The sequence below is a fragment of the Mustela nivalis genome, assembly GCF_964662115.1.
Source record: "Mustela nivalis genome assembly, chromosome: 3".
NCBI lineage: Eukaryota > Metazoa > Chordata > Mammalia > Carnivora > Mustelidae > Mustela > Mustela nivalis.
Genome location: NC_139022.1, coordinates 110,104,948 through 110,132,568, shown reverse-complemented (window position 1 = coordinate 110,132,568; position 27,621 = coordinate 110,104,948). Strand labels below are relative to the sequence as shown.

The window sequence follows — 27,621 nt, the reverse complement described above, 5'->3', positions numbered from 1 at the left end:
AGCCATCCTTCTCCAAAGACTTCAGGCATCTTTGGGATGAGAGGTGTTGGCCCTTTCTCAGTTTCTACGGCATTCTTTTGGCAAACATCTCACAGCCGTTTGGCCTGGTCTTTGCACATGCATTCACTTCCCTGTGGGGACTTGCCTCTTGTCCTGGCTTCCAGGACATCACACATGCTGGGTTTCCCTCCTGCCCTTCATCTTGGATAGTCTTCTCCACCTCCCCTCACCTACGCAGAGCCCTCATCCAACCTCACGGCCTCAAACCTAGTCAGCACACTGAGAACAGCCCCGTTTCCATCTCCAGCCTGAACCTCTCCCCAAGCTCAGCCCAACTCCCTATTCAGCATGGCCCCACGGATTTCTGATGGATACCCCCAACTCAGCATGCTCTCACATGAGCTGCAGCTCTTCCCCGCCTATCCCTACCTCACCCTCAGTGAATGGCAATCCTTGACTTCCAGTCCTCACGCCCAGCCCTCTTTTTTTCTCATAACACACCCAGGCTACGCGCCAACCTCTTGGGAACCTGCTCCACACAACACACCTCTACCCCGGCTACTTCTCACATATGCTGCACAGCATCTGCACCCCAGCCTCCATGTATCTCCCCCAGACTGTTGAAACAGCCTCCTTAACTTGGCTGCTTGTGTCTATCCTTGTCGCAAAACAGTCTTTTCTCAGAACAGCCTGAGGCATTCTTTTAAAATATAAAGTTAGATCGCGTCACTTCTCAACGTGAAACCCCTCTAAAAGACTTTCTGTTTTACCCAATGTAAAAACAAGTCCTTACGTCGGCTTCTAGGGACTTCCAGGATTTCTGACCTCACCTCCTTCTTCAGCCTCCAGGCCTTTCTGACCCGAGGGCCCTGGATGTGTCTTCACGAGGTGACCCTGTGGCTCGCGCCCCTGCCCCCCTCGACACCTGACTCAGCAGGCCCCTTCTTGGTGAAGCCTTCCTTGAGCTCCCAGATGCCCCTGGCCTGCCCTTTGTCTTCCTCTAGCTGTTGTTCTCAAAACACTTCTCATGTTCTAATCAGTGTTCCTGTTGTAGTTTGTCTGTGTCTTTTCCCTGGAATGAGGGTTTCAGAGAGCGAGAATTTTTGTCTATTTTGGAGCCTGTGGCATTGGCACGGCCTGGCATGACGCCTGCCAGGGAGCATTTGCTGTGTGACGGCTCTGCTCCCAGTGCTAAGCCTTCATCACCCGCACACCGACCCTGGGGGCCAGGGGTGGTGGGGGTATCATGCAGGCTTAGCTGTATGTTCTGCAGAGGCACCTCTGAGGCCACCTGGGTGGGATGAGCCTGCCTGTCTCAACCACGGCAGCCTGCCCCCTCGAATCAGTAATCATACCCTTTGATGGAAAACCTTCCAAAAAGAAGGCTTGAGGCAAGAGACAAGAGTGCAAGTTCTCAAGCCAGATGGCATCACCAAACGCTGCTCTGCCAGATCTAGTGGCCTAGTCCACGTGCCAGATCTCAAGAGCATTTTGCAAAATGTATTAATTGATTTCTATAACATCTCTGCCAGACAGAGGAGGAATCAGTCCCCTGATCAAAGAAAACTCTGTTTTGGGGATAAATTGGGCACAAAGATGGAGCAGGGAAGCCTCAGGGTGCCAGGAGCTGGGTGGGGGGCTCAGATTGGTCCTCAAGTCCAAGCTTAGACTCAGTTGCCTGTGACTTTGTTAGAGATGTGTTGGGGGAGGGGCTGTAGCTTAAGTGCCTGGTTTTGATTCCCCAACCTACCGGCTCCCAGTTGGGTGATTTAATCTTTCTGTCCCTCAGTTTCCCCAGCTCTAAAATGGGGATGCATAGTATTCTTTTAATTAGGACCACTGTCACTAGATACTGATTAAAGGGTCAACACTCAATAAATGTTACTAGTAATAACCAATGTCATAGCAGAGCCACTGGCCACAGCCTCCTGCTGCCTGCCTTCTGTGTGTGACTAGTATGTGCCTGGCCCCAGCTCCTTGTCCGCTCAGACCCACAGAAGTCCAGGGCTGGACACATGGAGCCTCAGAAAGTGCTTTTTAGATCCCTCTGGTCCCCCTGGGATTAGGGTCCCCTGAAGCCCCATGGCAGTCCTCCACAGACTCTAAAAGCAAGAGTGTTTCTCATGGGCTGGCCTCTCTGGGCCAGGAGGCTGGGGATGGGGTGGGTGGGGGTGGACCAGCAGTGTCCCCCTTCTCTAACCACCAAGGCCCTGCCTAATTTGAGGTCCCACCGGGTCCTGTTGAAGCACGGGCTGAGGATGACAAGTGGCTAGAGTTATGTGATTAGCACTATGGCTTAGCTGGGACTCTACAGCCCAATGCCCGGGTCCAGATCCCAGGCTGCAGCTCTCCAGCTCTGAGATGCACAAGCACTCTGGTGCTTGGTGCTTTTGGGCCTTTTTTGCAAAAGGGGCTAATGATAGTTTATCTGTCATCGAGCGTTGTAAGGATTAATGAACTCACTTAGAACAGTATGATGGCACATGGTCAGGCCTCGGTAAGTATCGGCTATTAATGCTGTTATTACCCAAGATTAATTCTGTGGCTGTGGAAGCAAGCTCTGCCACATGTCATGGGCCCCCAATGCTCTCCTCCTGAGTGCTGATGCCTCTGCACCCCGTGGTGGGTATCATGCCCATATGTCACAGCGGGGTGCCCCTCTGGGAGGCCTCAGCTGTTTGCTCAGTAAGCAACCTGCAGACAAGATGGCAGGGCTAGGCCTGTCACGGGTCACCACTGGGCTCCCACTGTGCACTGGGCAGGAGTGACAACGTGAGAGCCGACATCTGCCTCTTGCATCTGTTTGGGACATTTCCTTCAACTCCAAATTACTAAGAGCTTCCTGACCTGTTGGTTTTGTGACTTCAAATACCACGGTTGTCACGCCTGAAAGCTTCCTCCAGTGAAGGAAGCCCTGGCGTTGGCACATCTGACACCTGCTGGGGTGTCTTGGTTCACTCAGGAGGGGTTGCCCTACAGAGACTGTGGGGACGGCTGCCTGCCCAGCTCCCCATCCTGGATGTATTTGTGCACCTGAGCATCCCCATCAGAGCATGAGGAACAGGGGTTAGAGTCTAGGAAGCCATCCCTTGACATCAGAGAGACTGAGGCCTGGGGTGAGGCCTTTGAGGCTCTGTCATCATAAGGACCGCACAGCTCTCTTGTGATAAAGGCTGCCTCCCCTCCCCCACCCAGACACATGGAGCCTCAGACTCAGGCCGGCACACAGAATGTCTACTGGGACATTCTGTGTGCCGGCCTGAGTCTGAGGCTCCATGTGTCTACTGGGACATTCTGTGTGCCGACATTACAGAGCCTCTCCTCTTCAAAGGGCTGGGCTTGGTGCAGCCAGTTTAATCCAACACAGGCCTTTCAAAGTTGAGCGGCCCAGGCTCTGAGCTTGTAAATATTTCATCTGCCCAGCTGCCCAGCCAGGGCCACCTGCAGAGGGGCTGGGGGCATGCCTTTGGGAGGCAGGAGATCCTGGGCTGGGTCTGGGTCTGTGCCCTCCACCCCAGCCAAGATCAACACCCTCTCCTCTGACTTCAAAGGGAAATAGGCACGTGGGTGCGGAGACTCAGGCAGGGTTCATGTGGGTAGATGTCCGCCCTCCTTCCTCCTATATCCAGCTCACCCTGGGTTCCTCCTCCTCTCCAAAACCGCCACTGCCCAGGGCCATTCATCAGCAGCATACACAGCTGCTGTGAGCATTCCTTCCTTGTGTCTCTGCTTCCCCTCTGCTTTTGGAATTCCATCCAGGAGGGGGCTGGCAGGCAGGGAGGCAGGGAGGCAGGGAGGCTGGGAAGCTGCTGGGAGTCTGGGCATGACTAATTCAAAGTGGACAATCAGGCTGTGAATAAGGGAGCACGTACTCCAGGGGACTGGAAGCCCTGCTCAGCCCACACCTTCACTATTGACTTGGAGCATGCAAGGAACACATCCAACGTGGCCGCACACTGACCCACTCCTTCAAGGAGGCACAGCTAACAACCACTGCTGCATTCACCAGATGCTGCCACTGTCCTGAAGGCCACACTGCCAGCACTCAGGTGGTGTCCCATCGAGTCTCCCACCTGGCTAGGAATGTGTATCCACACCCTTGACTGTGAGCCTGGGGAGGGAGGCACTCTGCCACAGCAGTGCTGGGAGGCTGAGGCCCCAGGACACGTGAACAGAGCGCTGAACCATCAGGGCACAACCAGAATGTCCCCAGGGCAGACTTCACGTTTCAGCGTGGGCGTACTAGGTGCCTCCAAAGCTCTGTCAGGTGTGACCCCTGCTGCTCTCTTTCTAAACCTCTTCCTCCCTGGCAGCCAACCTCCCTGCTGTAGAACATTCCTGTTTTCTATTTCTTTCATCTGAACTCCACCAGGAAGCGCCAGCACCAGGGCCCACTGTTCTGCAGGCCACTGATTCCGTGCTCGCCCCACGCCCTTGGTCCTCCAGGGTCCCTGGGAGGGAGGACAGCTGCAGGCATGGTCAAAGCATGGCGGGATGCTCGATCTGGCCTATATCTCCCCCATTCCCCCCAGATGGGCTTATGGCCAAGGAGGCATGATGATCATCGTCTCCACAGATACTCTGAACATCACCAGCTCCACTTGTCCCCTTAACATCTCCAGGTGTCAGGGGTTCGCTTGGGAAATTTCTGACGCCCTTGCTTGACCTCTGGATCTTCTGGGCCCAGCTCACAACTCACTCCCATTTGTCACGTCTGAGCTGGCCATGGGTGGCGGCTGTAGATGTCTCCATCCCCCACCGTGCCCTGTGACCCCCATCTGTGCGCTGAATGACAGTGAGCCCCACCCCGTGGCTGGTTGCTGGACAGTGCCTGGACTGGAGCTTCCTGCTGGTGCTTCCTTGGCCATCAGCCTTCAGTGGCATGTCAGCAGGGTTCCCGAGCGAGGGCTGCTCTGAACACACATGAAAGGCACCACGTGACTCCTGTTTCCAAGCTGTCCTCTCCCTGACTTTGAACCTGCTGTCCAGTGCCAGTACGCTTCCCAGCACTGTTGCACGGAGGTGGACTTTTGAAGCTGGAATCAACACAAGGGCTGGATGGGGCTAAAAAGAAGAATCTCTGGAAGCTCATTTATTTGTGACAGCTGAGAAGGGATATTTGCTGGGGTTTTTGTTTAAGAGGAAAACAGCCCTCCATGGGGGATGTGATCACTCAGGAAGCATGGGGATGCCTGTTTGATGTGCTGGGGTGCTCCTTGGGGTCTCTGTCTCCCAGTAGAGTTGAAGCTCACCACTCCTGAGGCACTTTCTGTGGCCTCTGAAAGGGATGTGGGTGACTGTGTCCAAGACACCTGTGGCGCATGGCCTTGGCCTCGAGACGCAGAGGCAGAGGACGCAGGTGCCTGGCTAGGCCCTCTATAGCCACATGAGGTGAAGGCTGACACACAGGGTTCAGCCTCACTGATTCCACACGGTGCCGTACCTCTCAATCACAGACCACAGCAGTCTCTCTGGAACTGAGTCTCTAGGCTAGGAAATGGAGACTCCAAAATGTCCATGTTAGAGCAGGATGTGCAGCCAGTGCTACACGTGTGGCCAGTGCCCTGGAGTCCACGGGACTTTGTCCCTGGGCCTCTGTTTCCTTACTATCAGGACTTGGGGGATGAGGAGGGAGGCCTGTCAGGTGTCTGGAGCAGCATCTGGCATGTGGGCAGCCCTCAGCTCGGGAGTGGCTCTATCTGGAGGGAAGACAAGAGAGCCCAGGGCAGCTGCTCAGAAGAGCCACCCGCCAGGTTGTACCACCCCTTCTGCCACCTGTGTGGGGGACAGAGTCCTTTGGGCCCCATTTGCACTCCCACCTGGATGCAATCTGCAATCCCGACAAGTGTACAAACAGTTGTTGCGCCCAAAGCACCTGTCTGAAGACAAAACACCCCAGCCATCTGGAGAGGAATGGCTCTCCAAGGGCTCTGCGCGTGGACTGCCTGGGGAGGCTCACACACCAGGCTCCTTCCCACCTTCCCAGGGCAGATCACACACACATGTGGAGTGGGACAAATGGGATAAGCGGACAGTGCCGGAGGGGCTGGAACACCGGCTGAAGTCCGACACGGGCAGCCACTGCCGAGTAAAGCATGACAGCGGGCCACTGTGTGGGCAGCCACACCTGCTGGTGGTCCTCAGCTCAGCCTGGCCTCTGCCTCCGCCCCCAGCAGGAGAAGCCTCAGGATTCACCTGAAAGTCTTTCACAGATGGGAACAAACCTGATTTTCTTTCACAGGCCTCTGCTGATTCCAGCTCATGTTCAACAAACGAGTTAGGCATGTTTGCCTGTCCCACTATCAACCTGGACCCCACGGGTCCAAGGATGGCAGCAGCCTTCCTAAGCAGAGGCCGAAGTCTGCAGCCCCTAGCATCCTACCAGATCCTGGGGGAGCTAAAATGCAGCTTAAGGCTTCAAGAAGAGTGTTGTCAGTCAGCTTGCTTCCTACCCAGGATCAGAATGTGTGCTCCTCTGTCAGGGGTCAACACCTCCCACGTTCCCGATGAGCTGCAAAGAGCATTTAAATCCAAGTCCTCCTGTTGGCTTTGGGCCTCCTTACAGTGTCCAAGCTGGGAGCCTCTGAGAGGTGTCTGGTGAGGGCTTCTCGGACACCAGTGTTATACGGGGATGTAGGGTGGCTTTGTGTTGTCAGGGAGAAGGCAAGGTTGTGGGGAGAAGCAGGTTCCATCAGGAGAGCAGGGAGTGGAAAGGAGCATGGCAGGGAGATGCCCAGGACAAGGGGTCAGATGACACAGCAAGTCTCCGCCAACCCGGTGATCCTGCCAACCCAGTGCCCTGTGGAGCTGCCCAGGGATGGGGAGTAGGATGACCTCCTTCCCTGGTTCGCTAGTCTTCCTTCTCAACAGCTGTGACCAATCTAAGCCTTTTCCCTTTATTACCAGTAAAAAACCCCATCCTCATCCTCAATTCTTTGAACAAAGTTTTATCAAGCACCTACTATATATCAGGTTGAACATCCACCTTCTGGAAAGCTCCAGGCTTCTCTCTTTCCGGCTCCTGCCTTGCTCCCCAGCTGGACCAAAATGCCCCAGTCAGCAATAACTGGGCTCTCTCAGAGGCAGCCCTTCCTATCCTTCCCTCCGTTCTGCCTCCCGGGTTTGTGGCTGCCCTGACCCTTCGGCCGCCATCTTCTTTCAGCCACTCTTGGTCCTGTGGGCTCTATTTCTACCATCTACGGCTTCCCTGCTCTTAGCACTCAGCCCGGAGGGAGAGTCTGGGAGGGGCTGGGTCCTAGGCTGGGGCGGTAGCCACCGCCCTGCCCTCCCCTTCCCAGAAGAAGACTTCCCTCTCTGTCTCTCGGGTCCTGCCTGTCCCCAGAGCCTAGCTCTCCAGCTGTCTCCTGCCAGGACACAGTGGTGTCCTGGTGCTGGGCTTGTGAGTACTCTTGGGCCCCAGGGGGGCCCGCAGGCTGCTCCCGTAGGCAGTCACCACCACGCCCGTGTGGGTGGAGGCCTCTGGCACCCCTCCGCTCCCCAGCACAGCCCACAAGCCGGGGGGAGAGGGTCTTATAGAGCCTTCCACAGAGTCTAAAAACAGGTGGCTGGAGAGAAGGCGAGGCCAGAGACAGAAGATGAGTGATCTGTTCTCTGAGCATACAGCCTTGGTAAGAGCTCTCCTCTCAGAAACACATAGGTGGGCCTTCTTCATACCTCAGGACAGTAAGGGTCCCACCCTTGCTTGAGAACTTACACCTGCCTCGGGGCCACCCCTCACGGAGACTCCGGTGTGACTAGTGGGCCCAGGAGGCAGCTGGGGTGCACCCCTGCATTGGGCTCATCTTGCTCTTTGGGCTCTTGCCTGGGGCTGGGGAAGTGTTCTCGGCATCCGGGGGGCCCCTTTGAGCTCTGGGCTCTGGGCGCCTTGGCCATTCATATCTCAAGGCTTTTCAAACCTCTGGTGTCAGGGAGCGAGCTTGGAGATGGGTAATGTGACCTTCAGTGCTTAATTGCATGTTGAAGTCCTCTGAAGTCCTCACAAAAGCTTTGCAGAAACATAGAGATTTACGAGGACAATATGGTGCTATCCTGGTAAGAAGCTGACATTTAAATTGTTCTCATTTTATATCTTTGTAATGAAATTCTTTGTTTCCTCTGCAGTCATTTCTGAGTATTTACTAACATTCAGAGAGCTCTCTGCACCATGCAAAATCTCAAGTTTCTTGTAGTGCATGTCAGGCGGGGCTCTGAGACAGGAGACCAGAGCCTGATCTACAGAGCTGCTGGGCATTCTTACCCTAGGACATGGAGGAACAAGCTACTCAGCCATCCTGCCCCTTCCTCTCTCTTTAAGTGAAAGGTTTAAAAAAAAAAATCACCAAAGCATCATATTTTAATGAGTTTTCTTTGCAATTTGTATATAATAGATTTTCAATAACAACCTGTAATTAGTTCATTTTCTACCATTCAATTGCTCTGCACTGAGGCCATTGACAGCTTCCAGCTGGGATCTTTAAAAATGGAAAGTGCTTGAAGACTTAGCTCCAGACTGTGCTGGAAACTGTAGGCCGGCAGTGCAGCTAGTCGGAGCAAACCACTGAGGATGAAGATGGGCAAGAGGCAGACCCAGCCAGCATACAGTAGTGAGGGGCGGGATGGCCCCACCCCAGAGCCCTGGATGTGCACAGGGGTCCCCATTGCAGTGGTCCTGCTCCCCAGTGGAGAATCACTCAATGAACATCACCCCCAGTCCAAGGGCTGCCAACAGCTTTTCCAACCAGCTGGGGTGGTGGGAGTGGGAGCTGCCCTCAGCTGCCTTCTGCACTCTGCAAAGAGGGGTCTGGAAGGACAGAGCTCAGGCGCTGGGCAGGCTCCTTACATGCCAATCCTGCTTGCTGATCTGTCCTGACCATCCTCCGTGGAGCCTGGAAAGCTCTAGTGGGGACAGAGGCTTCCAAGGCTAAGTGCAGCCCTCCAGCTGAGCCCCAGGGGACTGCCCGGGGACTTGCCTGGACTGGCACACCTGCAGACTCCTGAAAGGCTGGGTGCGGGCTGGGAGAGGCCTGCACGGATCCAAGCAATGTGGGTCTGCTCCTGCCCTGCCCCGGCAGCCATCCCCCTCCCGTCAGCCTCCTCAGGCACCTTCAGCACCGTGTCCCTTCAGGGCCGCACACTGTGCCCACCTGTCTCCCCTTCGCCTCTCCCCTTACCCTCTGCCTTGTGATCTCCGATGTGGCGTTCAGGCCTCAGCTCGGAAGTCCCTTGCTGGCCTTTCAGTGGAAAGCAGTCCCCCCTGGCAGGTCTGCACCCAGTTATTCTTGGTCCTAGCTCCTACTTTGTTTATCTGCTTGTCAGCACATCGAAGAAGCTCCCCGTGGGCGGTGCCCCCCTGGGTCTGCAGAGCCACACTGAGCCGGAGCCCTTATCTCCACAAACAGGTGTCAGACGCAGAGATAATTAAGCAGGCCAGTAGCCTAACAGCCTCACACAACACTTACCCTGAGGAGGGCTGAACAGTCAGTTAGCCGCCCAGGGAGCAGGAGGGGTGCGACATGCGGCAAGCAGCTTTTGTCTTCATTAAGAAAGCATTAGGTCTGTGTGGGTGTCGGGGTTCACCACACACCTGGGTCACTCATCTAGGCCAACAGGGGGGTCTGGACTGCTAGGGAAGCCACTGGGGTGCCCTCGCTGGCCTGGGCCACCCTGGCTGGTGCTCCCCCACCAGGGGTCCTGGCTGTGCGACCCCAACAAAGCACTTCCTCTGCTCCCCAGTGGAGATGAGCCAAGACCCTCTGGGACCTTTGGTGACAGTCACGTTGTGTTTGGACCCCTCCGCTTGCCACGTCTGTTTCTCCTTCTACTTCCTCCCCTCACTGAATGAACATATGCCAAGGGTTTCCTGGGTGTGAGACCCCATTCTAGGCATGAGCACACAGTAGGCAGATAGCCCCTGGCATCATGGGGCCTATGCACTCATTTGGTACAGGGTAACAATGACAGGGTACAGGCTGACAGGGCTGGGAGCTTGGGGCTGTGGGAACACATGCAAAAATCTTCAAGTCTGTCATGGACCTACCCGGTTCATGGCGACTTACAACTTCCCATAGGCAACTTATCATTCTGACAGCCTTACCTGCATTATCTTATTTAATCCCGAGTATGCCCCTATGATGGTTATCATGCCATTTTAGAGATGAGGAACTTGAAGCTTGGCTTTAGCTCTGGTAAAGAACTGGCCCAGGTCACATAGCTAGCAAATGGCAGAATGAGGATTTGAACCGGTTTTATGCTTAACCAGTAGGCCATAGCCTTGTTATTGTGTAGAGATGAACTCAGGGGTGTCAGCACACACAGGAAGATATGTGGGGCTCTGCAGAAGGATGAGAAATCAAGGAAGACTTCCTAGAAGAGGAGACCATTGAGCTGGGACTTGAAATTTAGGGAAACCCACTGTGGGGACAGTGAGATTCTCCTTATGGGAGAGAGCTGATGAGTTGTAAACTGTGTTTAAATGGATGAGAGGCTTCTGGAATTAGGCATTTGGGTTCAGTCATGGTTCTGTTACCTGCTGGCTGTGTGACTGTGGGTTAGCTACTTAAGTGCCCTGAATTCCTGTCTCTTCATCTGTAAAATTGGGTCATAATACTCAGTGCTAACATGATGAATGTTAGGTATTGTTTTATAGGAATTGATAGTTAAGAGTCCACTATTAACTCAAGTCCTGTTAACAAGCAACCTGATTCAGATGGCACCCTGACTTTGGCTTCAGGGGCACATGGCAAGGTCCCATGGAAAACTCTTTGGAGGCCCTCTTTATACACCTGAGGTGAGGAGGAAGCATCCTTGCCTCTATCCTTGGGAGTGGTGGTGAGACTCCCAGCACCTCCTGTTTTCCGATTTTCACTTCCTCCTGTGGCTGCTTCCATTTAACTGTTTTATACCACTGAGTAAATGAGGGACCAAGGCAGCGACTTGGATTTTGGAGCACGTGATTTACAAGTCCTCTGGGGCAACCAGTCTCTCTCCCATTGAGGCTAAGTGTGTCATGCCAACAATGGTCTTGGCCTTCACCAGCACCGGGACCCAAGCACAGGGATCACTTGCTCTCCAAACTCAAGAATGTAAGCCATCAAGTTTTTGATAGTCTCCACGCGCTCTGAAATTTTGCTATTTGCTACCGAGCATTCAGGAACCAAATGGAGGAGGATAAAGCAGCATCCTCACTGTCTGAACTGAGTCTGAATTCACCTCACACAACTAAGGAGTAGAACAGATTACGCGTGGTTGAGGTTTGCACTGTGCTCGGCTCGGGAGGACTGCCTGAGTCGGCAGGTCTGGGGCCATGTCTGGTCTGTGGCTGGCCTTCCTCTTTCCAGGGAACAAGGACACGGAAGGTCAGGCGCCCCCTTCCTTCTGTGTTGTAGCAGTGATGGCAGAAAAACATTTATAAATTCGCCCACTGACCGTTTCCTCTGTTTCTCACAGTTGCCCTGGATACAGAGGTATTGCCATCAGCAGAAAAAAAAAAACACTGTTTCTTTGCCATTGGGCTGGAGAAGGGAGGGTGTCCCGCTCCTGCACAGGCAGCTCCCCGAGGCTCTGCGGCCACAGGCTCTCCCTGTGGACATGATGCATCTGTGATCCTAGCACATGAAGGCGGGAAGCCCTTCATTCTGCACACTCGCTGCTCCAACCCTTCCTGCCCATCCAACACATCGCTCTCACAGGATTAATTAAAAGGACAAGTATCTTTCTAAAAAGCAGAAGAAACTTGTGATGAATTTAAAGGGAGAGAAAAATCCTTTCTCAAGAAACATGTTTTCCCCATGATCCCAACCCAAACATTCAGAAAAGTGCAACAACATGCATTATTGAAAAGCTTTTAAAACGAGCAACTTTTAGGTTAGTTTATTGTGATGAATGGATAGGGCTAGTGCACAATGTGCTCGCCAAGGACCCTGGAGCCTGGGCCTCTGCCTCCCAGCAAGGAGCGGGGTCCTGTGTGTGCAGGGGAAGGGACAGCGGCGGGCATGTGCCCTTAGTTCCAAGATCAGACTGTGGTCTAGAATGCCAAAAGCCACTTGAGAGAATGTCTAGGTGATAGATGGAGCCCCCCCTTCTATGTCGCTGCTATCTGTGTACAGAGATGGGTGATTGGGAGGCTTCACTCCATTGGACAGTCAGAACTAACTCCCATTGCTGAGGGACCGGCCCTCTGCACCCCTCCCTGGGGTGGGTCACCAGTTTTGCAGAGAGGAGGAGGGGGCACCCCACCATGAACCAGCCCAGCTGAGCGCGGCAGCCACTAGCTCGGGGTTCCTGGCAGAGCCCTCAGCCAGCTGCAGGCAGAGCTAAGCCAGCTGCATGAGAAGACCTGATTAAGAACACTCCCTTCCCCTGCCGCCCCAAACTTAATACAACCCACTTCGCAGGAAAAGGTTCTCCGAACCCATCCTTCAGTAGAGTGACCGAGTCTTGCCAGGAGTCATCCCACAGACCCTGTCCTTCCTGCCCAAGGACACTGGCAAAAAAAGCAAATGTAATTTCCAAGTCTCCACCTTTGCCAGCCCATCAGCCCCAGGTTTTAAAATTAAATCCAAAATGTTGCCGAAATATGTGAGATATTACTTTCGAGGTTTTAGTGAGGTTTCTTTAATGTCCACTGATGTCTGGGTAATAAGTTGTATCTATATGTCTCATTTCAATGACCTATTTAACAGTCACTGAACCATGAATCCATTCCCAGAGCTGTGGGGATTCAACATTGAGTTCCTATGACTTTGAAAAACCACTGATGCCACAGGCTCCGCGTGGCCACATGTCAGGCCTTTATGGCTGGGTTAACTCATTTTGTGGCTTCCTTAATGGCTGTGAGTTTACATTTTATTGCATATCTATTTTTTGGGGTTGGGCTATGATAAATGGTTTGGCTGCCTGGTTCAAAACAAGTCCAAGGCCATAGCAGAATCTAATTTTATAAAATGATGATTATAAAGATTTTCAAATAATAATCCAGGAATGAGGGAAATAGACCCCACATGGCTGAGCACAGCCAGAGGTGAGGCAATGACTTCCCTTCTTTTCCATAGGTAGCTCATGTTTATAACGACCTTCATTAGGGGACCCAGGGAGGCCTTCTCTCTTATCATGGGCAACCAGGACACTTGTGTTTCCTCCAGAGTAAAGCCAGTAGTTTGTTGTTTGGCCCTGCCTGATTCCCAGGAGCAGACCTCATGGAGCAGAGGCTTCTGTGGTGCTGGGAACCAGAGGAGCTGAGCAGCGCCGTGCTCTGCTTAGTGACGTTATCCTGGGACATCTAGGAATTGATACCTGGTGCAACCTCCAAGACCTTGACATCAAGCCTTGGCCCCTGGCTCTGAAAATGTGCTGACCTTTTCTTTCCTAGGATCTTCGGCCGAGGGGCCAGAGACAAGAAAGCGTTGGTGGGAATGTCTCAGAGCTGTCCCCAGGACACCAGCTGCTGCTTTCCTGACCTGGAGGCCTGTCTCCCTGGCTTCTCTTCTTCTCTGGGTCCTGTTCTATGGGATTAGATCATCCAGGGATCTCTGTCTGGGGAAGGTGGAGAGAATATTGTGGGAGGGGGTGTTAAGGACAGGAGGGAGGAACTTGTCCAGTGATGAGCAGGTCAGTGCTTAGCAACTGGCTCCCTAGAGAAAGAAAAGCTCCCCCCACTTTTGTAGCATTCGTGTGGTATAAATTTCTGTGGTGTAAATACTCCCACCATGGCTGGTTTAAAGCTTTCAATTGTTTAGCGGCAAAATTCCTGAAAAATCTAGTAATTGGCTCTCGTGAGCTGGGCCTAGGGAGCTGCTGATGCTGCCACACATTCTAAAATTCAGAGATTTATTTCGAGGCATAAATGACTCTATCCACAAAGCGAATACCTCCCCCAGCCAGTGAAGCCTACCAGTCATTCACACCTCATTATGAACTAGTACACGTTGATATGAGTGCCAGGAGCGGGCGGCGGGGAAGATGACGGGGAACTGCGGCTCGTCACAGTGCATCCAGCAGAGCCCCGTAATTGGGGTTAGACTTTGAGCTGCGGCCACAGTGATGCTGGGAACTGGAAAGACACCCCCGTGTCAAGCTCGCGAACACGTCCCACAGGGGAGAGCCATACTCCTTTCTCTCCTCACAGCGTGGGACTACCTCCGCTGTCTACCACAAGAACCCCTCCTGCCAGCAAATCACCAGGCCTCCTTTCCACATCTGGTGAACGTTCACAGTAACACCATGCTTGGGATGTCCACGTGGAGTGGGAATGATTTTCTGGAAAGTGGAAGTCCATGTAAAGTGTGGGGTTGGGGAGAGGATGCCAGGAGCTGTGGCTAGGAGTCCTCAGTGCACCCTGGCACTTTCACATTTACTCCCCGAATCCCAGGGCCTGCTATTAGGAGCGGGGAGCTTGCCAGCAGCACCCGACGGTGCCCCATGCAGGATGAACTTTCCACCAGCTTTAAGCAGGTGTTCTCTGACAAAAAGGGGCTTCCTCTCTCAGGTTTGGTCTGGCAGCGACCTCCCCTCTCCTCACTGCTGAACTACATAAGGTCACTGCTGAAGCTCTCTGCTCCTGCCTGGACAAGCCTCCAGAAGCCTCCTGCAGGATCTGCTCTCAGCACCGCCAGGTGGCAGTCTGGAAAAACCCCAAAAGCCCAGGCGCAGTCATAGACCCCTCCCCATCCAGCATGGGAGGCAGTTCCCCTGCCCCCAGCCAGCCCCAAACACACCTATATCACAGTCCTAGGCTCCTCTGACAACATCCAGAAGACCCGTTCTCCAAAAAGAGCAGAAGCAAGCACTCCCTCTCCCCACCCATGCTCCTCCACCTTGTTTTTAAAGCTCAGGCTTGTTGCAAAACAAATTCAACTGCTTTCATGCGTAAAAAAAACCAGGGCTGGTGACAACCCAGGACAGGCTCCAGAGCTGGACCCCGCCCTGGTGACTTACGGAAGGCTGTGTAGAGCTCGTGGAGGGTCAGGGAGCCATCTCTGTTGTAGTCATCAAATTGGAGGAGGTCGCCGGATGAGCACCCCAGGAAGTCATCTGCCAGATCCTGCTCCTTCAGCACGTGCTGTGGGGGAGGAAAGGGATGAGGTCAGAGCAGGCAGTAAAGGCAGGGCTATGGGCCTGGCTGGGAGACGGCTCAGGCCAAGAGGACCTGCGGTGGCCCCGTGAGGGAGGGGTGAGGGGTGAGTCCAGCTCTGTGGGCCACGGGGAGGACCCCAAGCTCTCTGGTTTTCTCTGTCCTGACCTTCTCATTCTAGAGATGAAACTCAGAGAGGGCAGGGACTTTCCCAAGGTCATACAGTGGTTGGTGCAGAGTCAGGATAGGCATTCAGGTATATTTTCAGGTATATTTTCTCCCTATCTGGGCAGAGAGACCCCAGATGCTCTCAGTTGGGCACAATCCTTCAAGACCCTGGTCTACCCCTTCATGCCACCGATGGGGAAACAGAGAAGGGGCCTGATTAGATCAACTCAGCAAATAAACAGTTGGTGAGCTCAGTGTGGGAACCAAGGAAAGGTCACTGCTGCATCAGTGCATGCCTGCCCATGCCCCTCGCCAGCCCTTCTGGATCTCAGGGCAGCACCTCAGATCCGTAGTGCCCCTCCTGCCGGAAAGGGGCAGCTGCCTTTCTACTGACTGGGCCTGTGTTCCCTGCCTTTGCCTGCCCCATCTGCCAGGGCCATAAACGTCTGCCCATGGGATTCTGGCATGGTGATATGGGTGCACCCTGGCGAACTTTTCTCGGGATGTGGTCTCCTCAGCATGTGCAGCCACATGCCAAAAGGTGACCCTATGTGGAAATTCCAGGCGCCTTTGCTCAGTTGGAGCCAGAGGCTGGGTGTCTGGGGCTAAATTCTTACAAGAAAAATGCTCAGAATAAAACCTCAGAAGGAAGGAAATTATTTCATTTCATTTTGGTGGGGGAGGGGGACAGAGACATTTTCTATTTAGCAGTCTCAGTTTGGCCTGCTATGTTAAAGGCAATTTAATGTGATAACGTTAAAAAAAATGACCCCTCACCCAGCAAGTAAGTGTTCAATAAAAGGGAGATCAACCATAACGCCGGAAATCAATCTTGCAGAGATGGAAATTTCCCCTTGTCTATTTCTGCATTGGAAATTGATTAACTTTTCATAGGACCGACACGTTTTTGCTTGACGCCTTTGATTCAGTGTCACGGAAAGGCCCCTTTAGCTGGGCTCTGCTTGGCAGGCTTATGAAATGGACTTTAAATACATTAAATTTTAAAGAGGAAATCATAGCCCAATTACCATGCTTGTTAATGGCTTTAGGTGCTTCTGGACACAACTTCGCCAGGTTAGAGCAACTTGCCCAGGAAAGATCTACCTGTTGGCCACCTGGGAGCCCCATGGAGCTTGGTGGCAAGAGCCCACAGGTGCTTCTGTCTCAGACAAGCCAAAGTCACCTGTTCTCGGTGCTCCCTGTATAGTCTCTAGTGCAGGGACCTGCCAGATGGTTCTTCTCTCGGGTAACTGTAACTGACAGGGCCTGGGCTTTTCCCAGAATGGCACGGGTCATGTGTGGGTGGTTGGCCCTGCTCCTTGGGGTCTTCACCATAGCTGGGAGCCAAGTATGCCTGCAAATGGTGGCATGGTGGCCGTCAGGGCTGGAATGGTGTGTGCCTGGGAGGCTGTGGGCAGCGGCCTCCGGGGAGGCAGGCTCTCAATGGATTGGCACGTGTCGCCCACTTGTGGATGAGCAGACTCCGAGGGTCTGTGGTTCCCAATGCACATTCTGAAAGCTGGCTCTGGGCTAGCTGGAGTAGAGGGCTTTGAGAGTAGGGCCCTGCATGGCCAGGCCTCCAGGTGACTGCTCTGTACTCAGGTCTTCTGGGTACTTTCTGGCATCACAGACTTTGGGAGGACAGGGTGGAGCCTTCTGGTGGGAGCCATTCTCCCCCAGGGAGACCCCTGTGCGGTGAGGAGAGCAGGTGCCCGTGTATCCGCCCCACCCCCGCCACCCTGGCATCTCGTCCGAGCACCATCACGTTCTTGGCAATGAACACAACTCGGGCAAGTTGCGTGCTTTCTTGGAGCCTTTAGTTTTTTTTCTCACCTAAAATGATCTGCACAGTGAGGATAATGGCAGTGCCTCCTACAGCAGAGGACGGCCGAAAGGGTTGAGGGGAAATACCAACAAAGACAATGATGGTGGCCTTGACCCCAGCATTCCCACCTCCTGAGTGTGCCACATCCCAGGCACCATGCAGAACACCTCAAGTGCCTTAGCTCCTTTAATTGGCCCACTGACCCTGGGACAGTCACAGGCAAGAAACGGAGGTGCACCGAGGTGAGGTGGTCTCCCAACACCCACTAGCTAGTCAACCCCGGAGGTGGGGCTTGAACGCAGGATGCTTGACCAGAAAGTCTGTGTTCTTAGTGATTACACTACACAGTAAGGGACTCTTCTGTTTCCTATGTCATAAGTAAAGGGCCTCGTTTATTGCCACGTACATAGAAGATGCTTGGTAAATGCTAGGGCACTCGACAGCCGTGTCCTTCCTTCCTACTGACCTGGCCACAGCTTTGCTCAGGTCACTGTGCTCCAGGAAGGATGTCTTTAAAGTGGCATCAAAGGTGGGGACTCATCCATAGTATCTATCCTTTGGGTGGGCATCCCATGGGCTCTGAGGAAGAGATGCCCCCATCCCACCAGCCTACTTGGGGAAGCTGACCTCCCCCGCCTTGCATCTCCTGGCACCTGCCTGGGGGGTGGCTACAGGCCATAAGGGGGAGACCAGCAGAGTGGGAGCAGGAAGGCAGGCCTCCCTGGCCTCCCTGGCCTGCCTGTCTGCCGGCCTTCTAATAAGGTCCTCCCTGTAGCAGGAGGGGGCTGGTGCCCCAGTCTCCTCCTTTTTCACTTTCTGCAGCAGAAGGTCACTGCTGCAGTGTCACCTCTGAGCTGGAGACAGGGACACGAATGCTGTGCTTGGGGAGGGAAGCAGACTACCGGGTCTAATCCGAAGTCTACTCAAATGGAAGAGCGCTTGGTTGGGGGCGGGGCGGTTCTCAGGGCTTCCTGCCCGCAAGCAGGCTGGGTGTTGGGCTTTGGCCATCTGGACCCTACAGAATGGCCAGGTCCTCGAGGAGAGGACTCGGGGCTGCCCAGGTGATAGCCCTCAGCTCTAGCTTCCTTTCAACGTCCTGCTAAGGCAGGCAGAGGACTCAAGGAAGAGGAGACTTATTTCCTAATGAGAACATCAGAGACCAGCCCCTTGGAAGTATGTCTTTTGCCAGCAAGCCGAGAGGGCATCGAAGCTTGTTTGTCAATATTGGCTGAAGGTGGCTGCTGGGAGGAAGACACTGACATGGGTTTGTCTGTAAGATTCTCTCAGAGGCACTGAATATGAGCTCTTGGGACTCCCAGGGGAAGGGTGGCCCTGGCAGGAGGGAGGCCTGCTTAGCATCCTTTAGAGAGACAGTTACAAGGGATTCTGCTCACACGGCTCTCCCTGGTTCTCCTTATCTGCACACCGAATGGAACAACTCTCCAGTTCAGTGTTCAGTGCATGCTGGACCCACCTGCGCCAGCTCAGAGCTGCTGAGGCGGCCGTCCCCATCGGCATCCAAGTCCGTGAACAGAGATTCCACCAGCAGGCGCTTCTGGGAGGCGGGGTCCTGTCTGCTGTCCCTGTCCGGGAGCGGCCGCCGGTGGGCCTGGAGCGCCAGAAGGACATTCTTCAGGCGGCCATAGTTGGCCACGGTGCACGGGTCATCTGGAAGAGATGAGGAGGTCACTGCCTTGAGGCTCCTCCACTGGTGGGGAGAGAATGTTCTCCACCCCGCTGGTGGGGAGTTCTCAGGCATTTACTGTTGGCAGTGTGGGTGCACCTGAGGAGATGGGGCCTGTCTGCTTGATATTTGCTAAACACAGAACACATGCTTCACAGGACACACAGCTGGGAGCAGCCAGTCGGCTTGCCCCGCAGTATTTACTGAGCACCTACTATATGCCAGACCCAGGGCAGCCGCCGGGTGCATCGGGGAGGCTGGTCTGGGGGAACGCACCCCAGAGCTGTGTGGCCCGCGGAGGCTTTAGGAAAGCCGGCCCCAGTTCCATTCTGTAATTGCTCGTCTTTGCCTTAATCCCACCTTAAAGGCTGCTTTGGAACACTTGGCCTCAGAGATGAGGGAATTTGAGTTAACAGGACTAATAAGCCCTGCTTAAGTTAATTAGGTACGTTCCCAGAGCTGGATTACTTTAAAACAAACATGTGTACACAATTCTATGACCAAAACACAAAAGGAAGCTTTAAGAAATGAAAACCAAGGGCTGCATCCTGGGACTCTTCGCGTTCTCTCCAGGCGTGTTTGTCAGGAGGCCACAGAACCAGGCAGTGTTTTGGCAAATGCAGCCCATGATGCCCTGTGACATGATGAAGTTGACCTTGTTGCTGATGGGCCAACTAAGGTGAACTCCATCCAGGGCTCAGCATATGGCTGAGGCCGTGGGGCTGTCAGCAGGGCAAGGTGGTCCCTCTAGGGTCTTCTCCCTACCCTCCTGGGGGAGGGAGCCTTTTTGGCTCTTGGCTTCACTGAACCCCAGGGCACGGGCATGAGCTCCTTGCGCCCATCCCACTGAAGGCCCCTGGGCTGCTGGCTGGGGTGGGACTGGTGGGTCTGGGGCTCTTCCCCTTCGTTCTAAGACCATTGGAGGGCACCCGGTAATAGCTAAGTGTTGGGGAGTCAAGAGGAAGCAGTGCTGGAGAGCACTGGCCCAGGAGCCCACTGGATGTGAGTCTGGCTTTGCTGTAGCCTGAACGTGTACCTTGGACACGGTGCCTTGGTGATTTCATCTGTGAGGTGGGGAGGACAGGGCCCTCCCCATGGGGCTCCTGCGGGGTTAAATAAGATACGCACAGAAGGGGCTCTGTGCTGGCTTGGCACTGCATCAGGGCCTGTAAAATGATAGCTACTTTCTCTTTCCTGGTTACCAAAACTCCATTTGTTGAGGAGCAACAAACAAGGAAGCTACTTGGTAGGGAGCTACTTGGTAGGGAAAGGCTGGTGGGGGAGTCTGTCTGTCTGTCTGTCTGTCTCCCTTCCTCCCTCCCTCCCTAGACAAGCCTGGGAGGCCCAACCACTTTTTCTTGTGCTTGTGTTTCTAGATTTTCTTCTAATTTGGGGTCAATTGATTCTCGTCAGAAACAGATGTCTGTTACCATTTTCTCCTGCATGTTTATTTAGAAAAAAATCAATTGTTGTGTTCAATATAATCAAATTTATTTGCTCTCTGGGAGTCTCCATGCTGAGAAGAATGGCTCTCCCATAATCCTAACCTGGCTGAGATCCCTCTTTGTCCTGGAGGGATACCCATTCCTGGGGGCTCTAAGGGCCACCGATGTGCAAACCCGTTTCTCATGTCCATAGAGGTGCACAGTGTTGAAGACACTGACCTTGTCCCACGATAAACCCACTCCTGCCCCGGGGTAGATGTGGTGGCCAGCTGGCTTTTTCTTCTTCCTTGGGGCCCGGATAAAAGTCAGTTTGGGGTAAGGGGAAGAAGAGTTTGTCCCAGAATTTCCCCCAGCCCCCAGCAGAAGCCAGGATGTGATACAGGAGCAGCATGGCTGGGGAGGGAGGTTCTGATGGGAGGGCCCGTAGGGACTGTGCAGAGCCGGGCTCCCTGAGGGAGGATGGGCAGATGCGTGTCCTTCCTCAGACCAGGATGGGGCACAGACCTTCCGCGAGCTGCCTGCAGCCCAGGCAGGGCTCCCATGCTGGCAGACCAGGGAAGGCACTGAAGTGGGTCCGTCGGGCGGGCTGCTGCCACCTCTCCAGGCTCTGCTCTGCTCCGCAGCTTCCATCCCTACAGTTCCCTGTGAGTTCAGAGGCTCCTAGCTCCACCCCCCCCATCCCACCCCCGGCACTGCCCAGCACACAGCTCCCAGTCGGGAAGGTATGCATATGTCTAGAGATCAACCTGGAGGAAGAGGGTGGGGAGGGGCCAGCTCTCTGGGCCCCTGGCCTTGCCCCCTGCCAAGGCCCACACCCGCTGTGCCTTTGCTTTCAGATCTGTGCCTGGTGTCGGTGGCACATTGGGACACAACCAACGGAGCTTCCCGTCCTGGACGTCAGAGGTGCCCCCATAGGGGCAGCTCAGGAGGCTTTGGTGGAGGCAGCCTCCCTTGGGGAGGGCTGTCCAGCATAAGCCCCGAAGGATGAAGGACAGGGCGGGAAGACCACGCAGCAGGGAGGACACCTGCGGAAGCAAGCAGCGTAGTGGCTGGAGAAAGCTGGTGTGGAGGGGGAATGAGACAAGGCTGGAGGGAATGGTGGGGTGAGGTGGGATGCCAGGTACTTCCTTTGTCCCTTTGTCCTTACTGAAGGCCCTCACCATGCCTGGAGTGCGTGGGGCCAGAGATGAACCAGGGGGCTCCTGGAAGGGAATCCTAAATCCTTCTTCGTCCCAGAAGCAGTTGCACGTTCCATTAATCTCAGCCTCAAATAATGAAGCCATTGGCCCGGGTTCCTTAGGTCCTCTAGTGTCCCTACGGCTCTGGGGAGCCACGAACACAGGAAGGAAGATACCCAATGGTGGCATTTCTGCACCCATGGAGTTGGCTATTTTAGTCGAAGTCCCAGCCCTCTCACTGGGACACCCTTTGATGCTTCTAGCTCCAGCAAGGACGGTCCTCTGGCAAGCTCTCCCCACTTGAGGCAGGCCTTGGTTTCCAGGGTGCAGAGCCACCTAGCAAGGCCTCTATGAGTGACAGCTTACCAAGTTCCAGTTTGTTTTTTCCTTCCCGTCCCCTGGTGTCACCATGGGGGCAGATGGGAGGGGCTCCTCGAGGGGGAACCATGGGCATTTGTGGATCTGCTAGGTCTGGCCTTCAGCTAAAGTCTGTCCGTGCTGCTGCCAGTTGGAAACAGTTGTCTTATAGAAAGAAATAGGTGTCCATCAAAGAATGTTTGCAAAGCACAGATGAATATAAAGAAAGAAAAGCCCTCCCAGTGCTTGGCATGGGCTGAAGCAGAGCCCTCTGCGCCAGGATGCTGAGCCCCTGGCTGGCCCTCATCTGCCTCACAGGGCCCGAGGCCTGGCCCAGGCAACCTCTGCTTTCTGATCTTCTTTCCCTCACTCATTGACAGGGGAGTGTCAATACCCCAGGGTTGGGTTCTTATCTTTAGCCGGCTCACCCCTTACCCCCACCCAGCAAGCCCACACAGGGGATGTGAAGAGGTGGGCATGTGGAAGGACAGACCAGCCACCAGAGCGTGCTCCTGCCCACGGCTCGGCGTTCACCCCCCCTCCATCTGGAATGCTCTTCACCCAAATCTCTACGTAGGGGTCTTATCCTTCACTCTCCTGGCCCCTGATGAGACATCACTGCTTCTAGCATCTCTGCCCCTGTTTGGGCTGGGCCTGGGTCCCATGGGGTGAGAGGGATCACCTGTCTCTGAAGTAGGGCAGAGTCCAGGCTTTATCTTTGGCCCTCTAGACCCTCGGCCCTTTGGAGGGAAGGTCCCTGGAGGGGGCATGGCAGAGGCCTGGGGACCCCAACCCTCTCCCAAGGTCCCCGTGTGTGCTGACTGTGATGATGGTGAGAATGGCAAAGGCCAGTCCTTCCTGGCAGCCCTGCATGAGGGCCGGTTCCTGCTGCTTGTGCAGGTCAGCCTGGAGTAGAATTCAACTTCCCCACTAACCGATCCACAGCTCCTCGGACTTCCAGAGAGAACTCTGGAGAGCAGGATGCTTGCACATAATGTTGGGGTCTGGGCCTCAGCCAGCTCAGCAGGGGCTGCTGAGCAGGGCTCCTGCTCGGCAGAGCTGGGATGTGGAGGGGACCTGTTGTATGCACGAGTGGGATGGACACAGTTTGCCCACAGACATTTCTCTCCATATGCTGGGAAAGTCACTTAAATGTTTCCTCTTAGTCTTGGTGGTTTCCAGGTAAAGAGAGGTTTGTGTCACCAATAAGGGTGGTCTTGGCTGGGTCAAAGCCTATCATGAGGCTTGGAGAGTTCCAGGGAGGTCTCTTCTAGACCCATAAGCTCATGGAGCTCTGACCACAGCCCATGCACACCTCTCTTGGGGCCTTCTTGCAGACTCTCTCCCCTCCTCTTCTTTCTGCTTTCTTCAGGGCCCAGCTCAGCCTCCTCTGTGGGGAAGCCTTGCTCCCCCCCTTGCACACACAGGGCAGCCTCCCTGCCTCCGGCTCTCTACTCTCAGCCCAGTGAGGATCGCTTTTTGTGAGGCCTGTCCTTTTAGGTTGGGATCTGGACTCCTGCAGAGCAGCCCATGCGGCAAGGACCTAGACTGAGTAGTATGCTTGGAGATGGCCCTAAGCAATGCATGGAGGAAGAGGGAAATGAGATCGGAGAGGGGGAAAGCCAACAAAGGATGGGATGACAGTGTGGGCGGCTAGAGCTTGGTGCCGTGGAACCTTCAAGAGACTGTGTCCAACAGGCCTCTGAGCCGCTCCACTCAGGTGTGAGGGTGCGGGGCACTCTTCTGCCAACATCCATTCCTTGCTGGCCAAGGATTGCTTCAGGCACACTACCCACCAGCCCATCCAGTGCTTCTGAACTCCCCACATGAGGACGGAGCACACTCCTGAGGCCTGCAGGAGGATGAAGATGTAGGGATCTGAGGTTGGATGCTGTCCGTCAGGGTCATGGGCAGCTGTCTCCCAAAGCCACACACAAACTCAGGGGTTGGCTGAGGGAATCTGGATGGGGTGTTAGCGTCTGTCATATCCCCCTCACGGCCCTGCAGGTTCTAGGCAGGCGGGACTAGACCGAACAGTCACATGTGCAGCACTAAGCTCTGTGAAATGCTTGTTGAATGAGTTAATCAGGGAATATGGGTGACAACTGAGTCTTAATGGCTTCAGGACAGACTGTCTCGTAAGGAAGCCGGGACGACGGGACCACCCTGTAACAACCTTGCATGTGACTTCATCATAGGCTGCTGATGCCAACCCCATCAACGATGGTCATCACGAGGCTGGACAGAGCACTGGACGGGAAGTCAGGAGACCATCTGGTTCTGCCTCGGCTAGCTATGAGACCCAAGGAAAGGTGTTCATTCCCCACCCTTCCCATGTCCACTTGCTCCCGCAGAATGGGGGCAGTAATAATCTCTCACTATCATCCACGGTCATGACATGAAAGGAAACGTAAAAGGACTCTGTAAAGCCCATGTAGTCAGCCAGGCCTGAGGGGTTCTTGAGGCAAGCAGGCCTGATGTCACAGAGGGAGCTGGGGCAAGGCTTGTTTGTCACTAACCCCCTCATCAACGTCCAAGGCCTGGCACAGGTGGCCACTGACAGAAGATTTCCTTTCCCCTTTCCTACCACCCACAGACACTCCTGCTCTGGGGCCCCTTGGGGAGGGAAGCTTATGTCCCGGTCAGCCTGACAGAGATGAGCAGCCCGAGGCCAGCCACTTTCCTGCCAGCCCAGGGGCCCTCTTTGTGTTGTGGCCACTGGGGCGGCCCTGAGCCCTGGCCCCAGGCTTCCTGCCAGTTCAGGTATGGGGGGCTCCTCCTGCTCCCGGACCAGGCCTGCTTTGGCTGATAAAATATTGATCAGCTTGCTGAGGAGCCCAGAGTGTGATCCTATTTTCATGTCAGAACTTGGTAATGAACTACATTTATCAAGCCCATTCTCCATGAGAAAGGTCAGCCACAGATCTAGCTAAGTTGTTATGACACCTCATTAATCTAGTTCCTTCAATAATTGTCCCTCTGTGAAGATTCTAATGTTCTCCCATTCCAGCCACACTCCCTCCCCACCGAGGGAGATTATTATAGCTGGAGCACGGGCACATCCGCATTTAATTTTTTGAGCAAAGAGAGATAGGAAGCAGGTAGCAGCCTCTGGAATTAAATGTCCATCAAAGGAACACTTTTCTAGTGCAGAACAAAGGGAAGCAAGGGAGACATTGTGAATATTCCATTAGCCACCCATGCCCCTTCTGGCCGGGCCTCAAAGGGACCATCGTCACTCTGAGGCAGGTGAATCTTCCCGTTCCAGGTGTGGGTAGTGCTGGGGGCTCCAAAGACTCAAGGGAAGCAGGTCTGCGAGATGTGGGCTGGAGGCGGGGGGAGATACCACCCAGGCAGCGGGGAGCTCAGATCCTAACAAACAGTGAGGGACAGGCCATGTGGCCAAGGCCCCCAAGGGAAGCCCATCCTAGACATAGGAGGCACCTGCAGGCAGGTGAGGGTGTGGGCTGGAGACACCTGGCACCAGGGAGGAGGGGAGAGTGGTGAGGGCGATGTAGGGGCCAGCCTTGGCTGCCTCTCTTCTTCCCTCACCCCCCACCATTCCTTCACCAAGTCCTTTGGCCTTTTTCCCCAACATGCCGCCCTGTGTGAAGAGCTCCCCTGTGTGCTGCCCCCATTTCTCTATTGCTACACTCTGTCCAGCCTCACTCTCCGTTCCTATCCATTCACAGTTGACTGTTAGGCTGCCCAGCGGAAGTGGAAGCCCCTCAAGGCCAGGGTCTTGCCCTAATGCAGTGCGTGCCCAGCACCTGGCCCCAGCACCTGCATGCAGAAGGCGCTCACGGAATGCCTGTTGCGTGGATGACCATGGAACCCTGGGTGGATGGGCACAGCCGGTGGGGTTAGAAAACGGTGGCAGCCCTGCCCAGAGGAGAGGACAATCTTAGCCCCCTTAGCCAGAGTGACTGAGGCCTGGAACTCTAGGGGGTGGAGGGGCTGGGAGCCTGTGTCATCTGTCCCCCTAGCTCCTGTGGGAGGGGGTGAGGGGCAGCTCCAGCAGTGGTATGTGAAGCCATGCTCATTGGCGTCCAATATCCAAACTGCCCTGCCCTAGCCAGGGGGTGTGGACCCTCTCTCATCCACTGGCATGCCCCCACACCTGCCAGCCCGCAGTGGTGGCCCCACAGACTGAAGTCTGGCATGACCAGCCTGGCAGTGGGGAGCCACAGGGGACAGGTGCCCTGCCGGACATGAGGGTGCACAGAGGTGGCCCCTCCGAGTCACCTCGGGGTAGGGGGACACACCCAGCTCCCTCTGGAGCCGGAGCGGGGGCTAATGTAAGTTTCTGCATCCTTATCCTGCCTTTGCTGGTCAGGATGGGCCTGGACAGTGCTGAGAAGAAGCCCAGTGGGTAGGTGGGGGGAACCCCTGCCTGGAATAGCAGCTCAGACAGGGAGGTTTGTGGGAGAATTTTGCCACGGCACCACTTGGGATGCCATCCAATGCCATCCTAGGGTTCTGGTCAGTAAGCAAGCACAGAGCTGACCCTGGGGCCCTGCTGTGCTTTCTTCTCAGGTGGCTTGTTGGGGGGGTCTCCGTGGGGGGATCCAAGGCCACTGTGAAGACCACACCCCTTGATGGCTATCCGTCACTGGGGCAGCCCTGCACTTCAGGAGTCCCCTATAAAGCCCAACTTTATTGGACAGGGGAGCTCAGGACAGATGACTTGACATGAAGGAACTACTTTGCCACTAAACCAGCAATCCTTTCAGGGATGGGTGTGGGCTAAGGGACAGGGAGATGGGAAGGAAGGGAGTGCTGGGGAGAGGGCCATGGACTGCTCAGGGACACCAGCGTGTGGGCTGTGGCCTCTGCCTGCCTGAACCACACCCAGGCCTTTCCTTCACCAACTGCACGGTGGTCAGTCATACCCTCGAGCCACCTTCACTGGATGCTAGCCCCTCCTGGACCTGGCAGGGTGGCCTGGCCCCTAGGCCTGGATCCTGAGACCCTCATGTGGGAACCCCAAGGGAGAGGCTGGACGTGCCTGTAACTTTGGCTGCTGTTGTATCTGCTCATGGGCAGACTGTCCCCTGACCCCACCCATTGGCAGCCCTACTTCCCACACTGTCCCCAGCCTGCCTGCTAAGTAATGTCACTGACACCCAACAAAGCTGCAACCACCAAAGCAAAAACTTGACTTTGTCATCTGGCAGCAACATCACGGCGGAGCGTGGCTGTGGTACATGTGTCTCGGTGACGATGTGTCTTTTTGAGATCTATTTTGAAATCACTAAGCTGTGCAAAGAGCAAGAAGCATTTTACTCCCAGATCTAATTTATGAGCCGCCATAACTTTACTGGAGTTTAGCTTAAGAGGAACAGATGTTTAAGTCGATGTAAATTCATGAACATTAACTATCTTTCTGCTGCCATTTCTGAGAAAATTCAATTAACAATAAATGCCAAAACCAATGGGTTTATTTTGAAGACAGTCTTTTGCTAAAACGATGTAGTATTGCTTTTGGTGATGACCAAGCCACAGAGTTCTGAAAATTCTAGGAGAGAGTGAAACATCCCTGACGCAGTCTCTTCATAAGCCCAACAAGAACAGGTGCGCCCTCAGTCACACCACCTGGTGACCACATGCTGGCTAGATCCTGGGACCTGTAACTGCTACGCCAATGGGCCACTCTCAGCCACGTTCAAGCACCCTGGGAAGGTCCTCCCACTGTGACCTAAGCTACAGCTACTGGCTACTCCCCTACCCTCCAGAAGCAGGTCCACAGGTTTTGCTCCCAGGCGCCCCCTTCTGGAAAGGCCCTTTCCCTAAAGCTGACCTTTCCGCCAAAGCTCACCTCTAAGGAAGCTGTGTTTGTTGGCTCCACACCCCACCCCACTCTCATCTTGACCTTGTCCCCAGCCTGTCTTTTCCTT

General features: G+C 54.6%; 1 protein-coding gene across 1 annotated transcript in view; it reads right to left on the bottom strand.

The window, feature by feature from the left end:
* Window positions 1–27,621, bottom strand: part of FSTL4 (follistatin like 4) — a 404,300-nt gene that overhangs the window by 110,974 nt on the left and 265,705 nt on the right. Inside the window, exons 5-6 of the mRNA XM_082725661.1 lie at window positions 18,535–18,728; window positions 14,932–15,055 (exon numbers count right to left, since the gene is read on the bottom strand). Of these exons, the coding sequence (XP_082581787.1) occupies window positions 14,932–15,055; window positions 18,535–18,728 (318 nt within the window). The remainder of the gene's footprint in view (window positions 1–14,931; window positions 15,056–18,534; window positions 18,729–27,621) is intronic.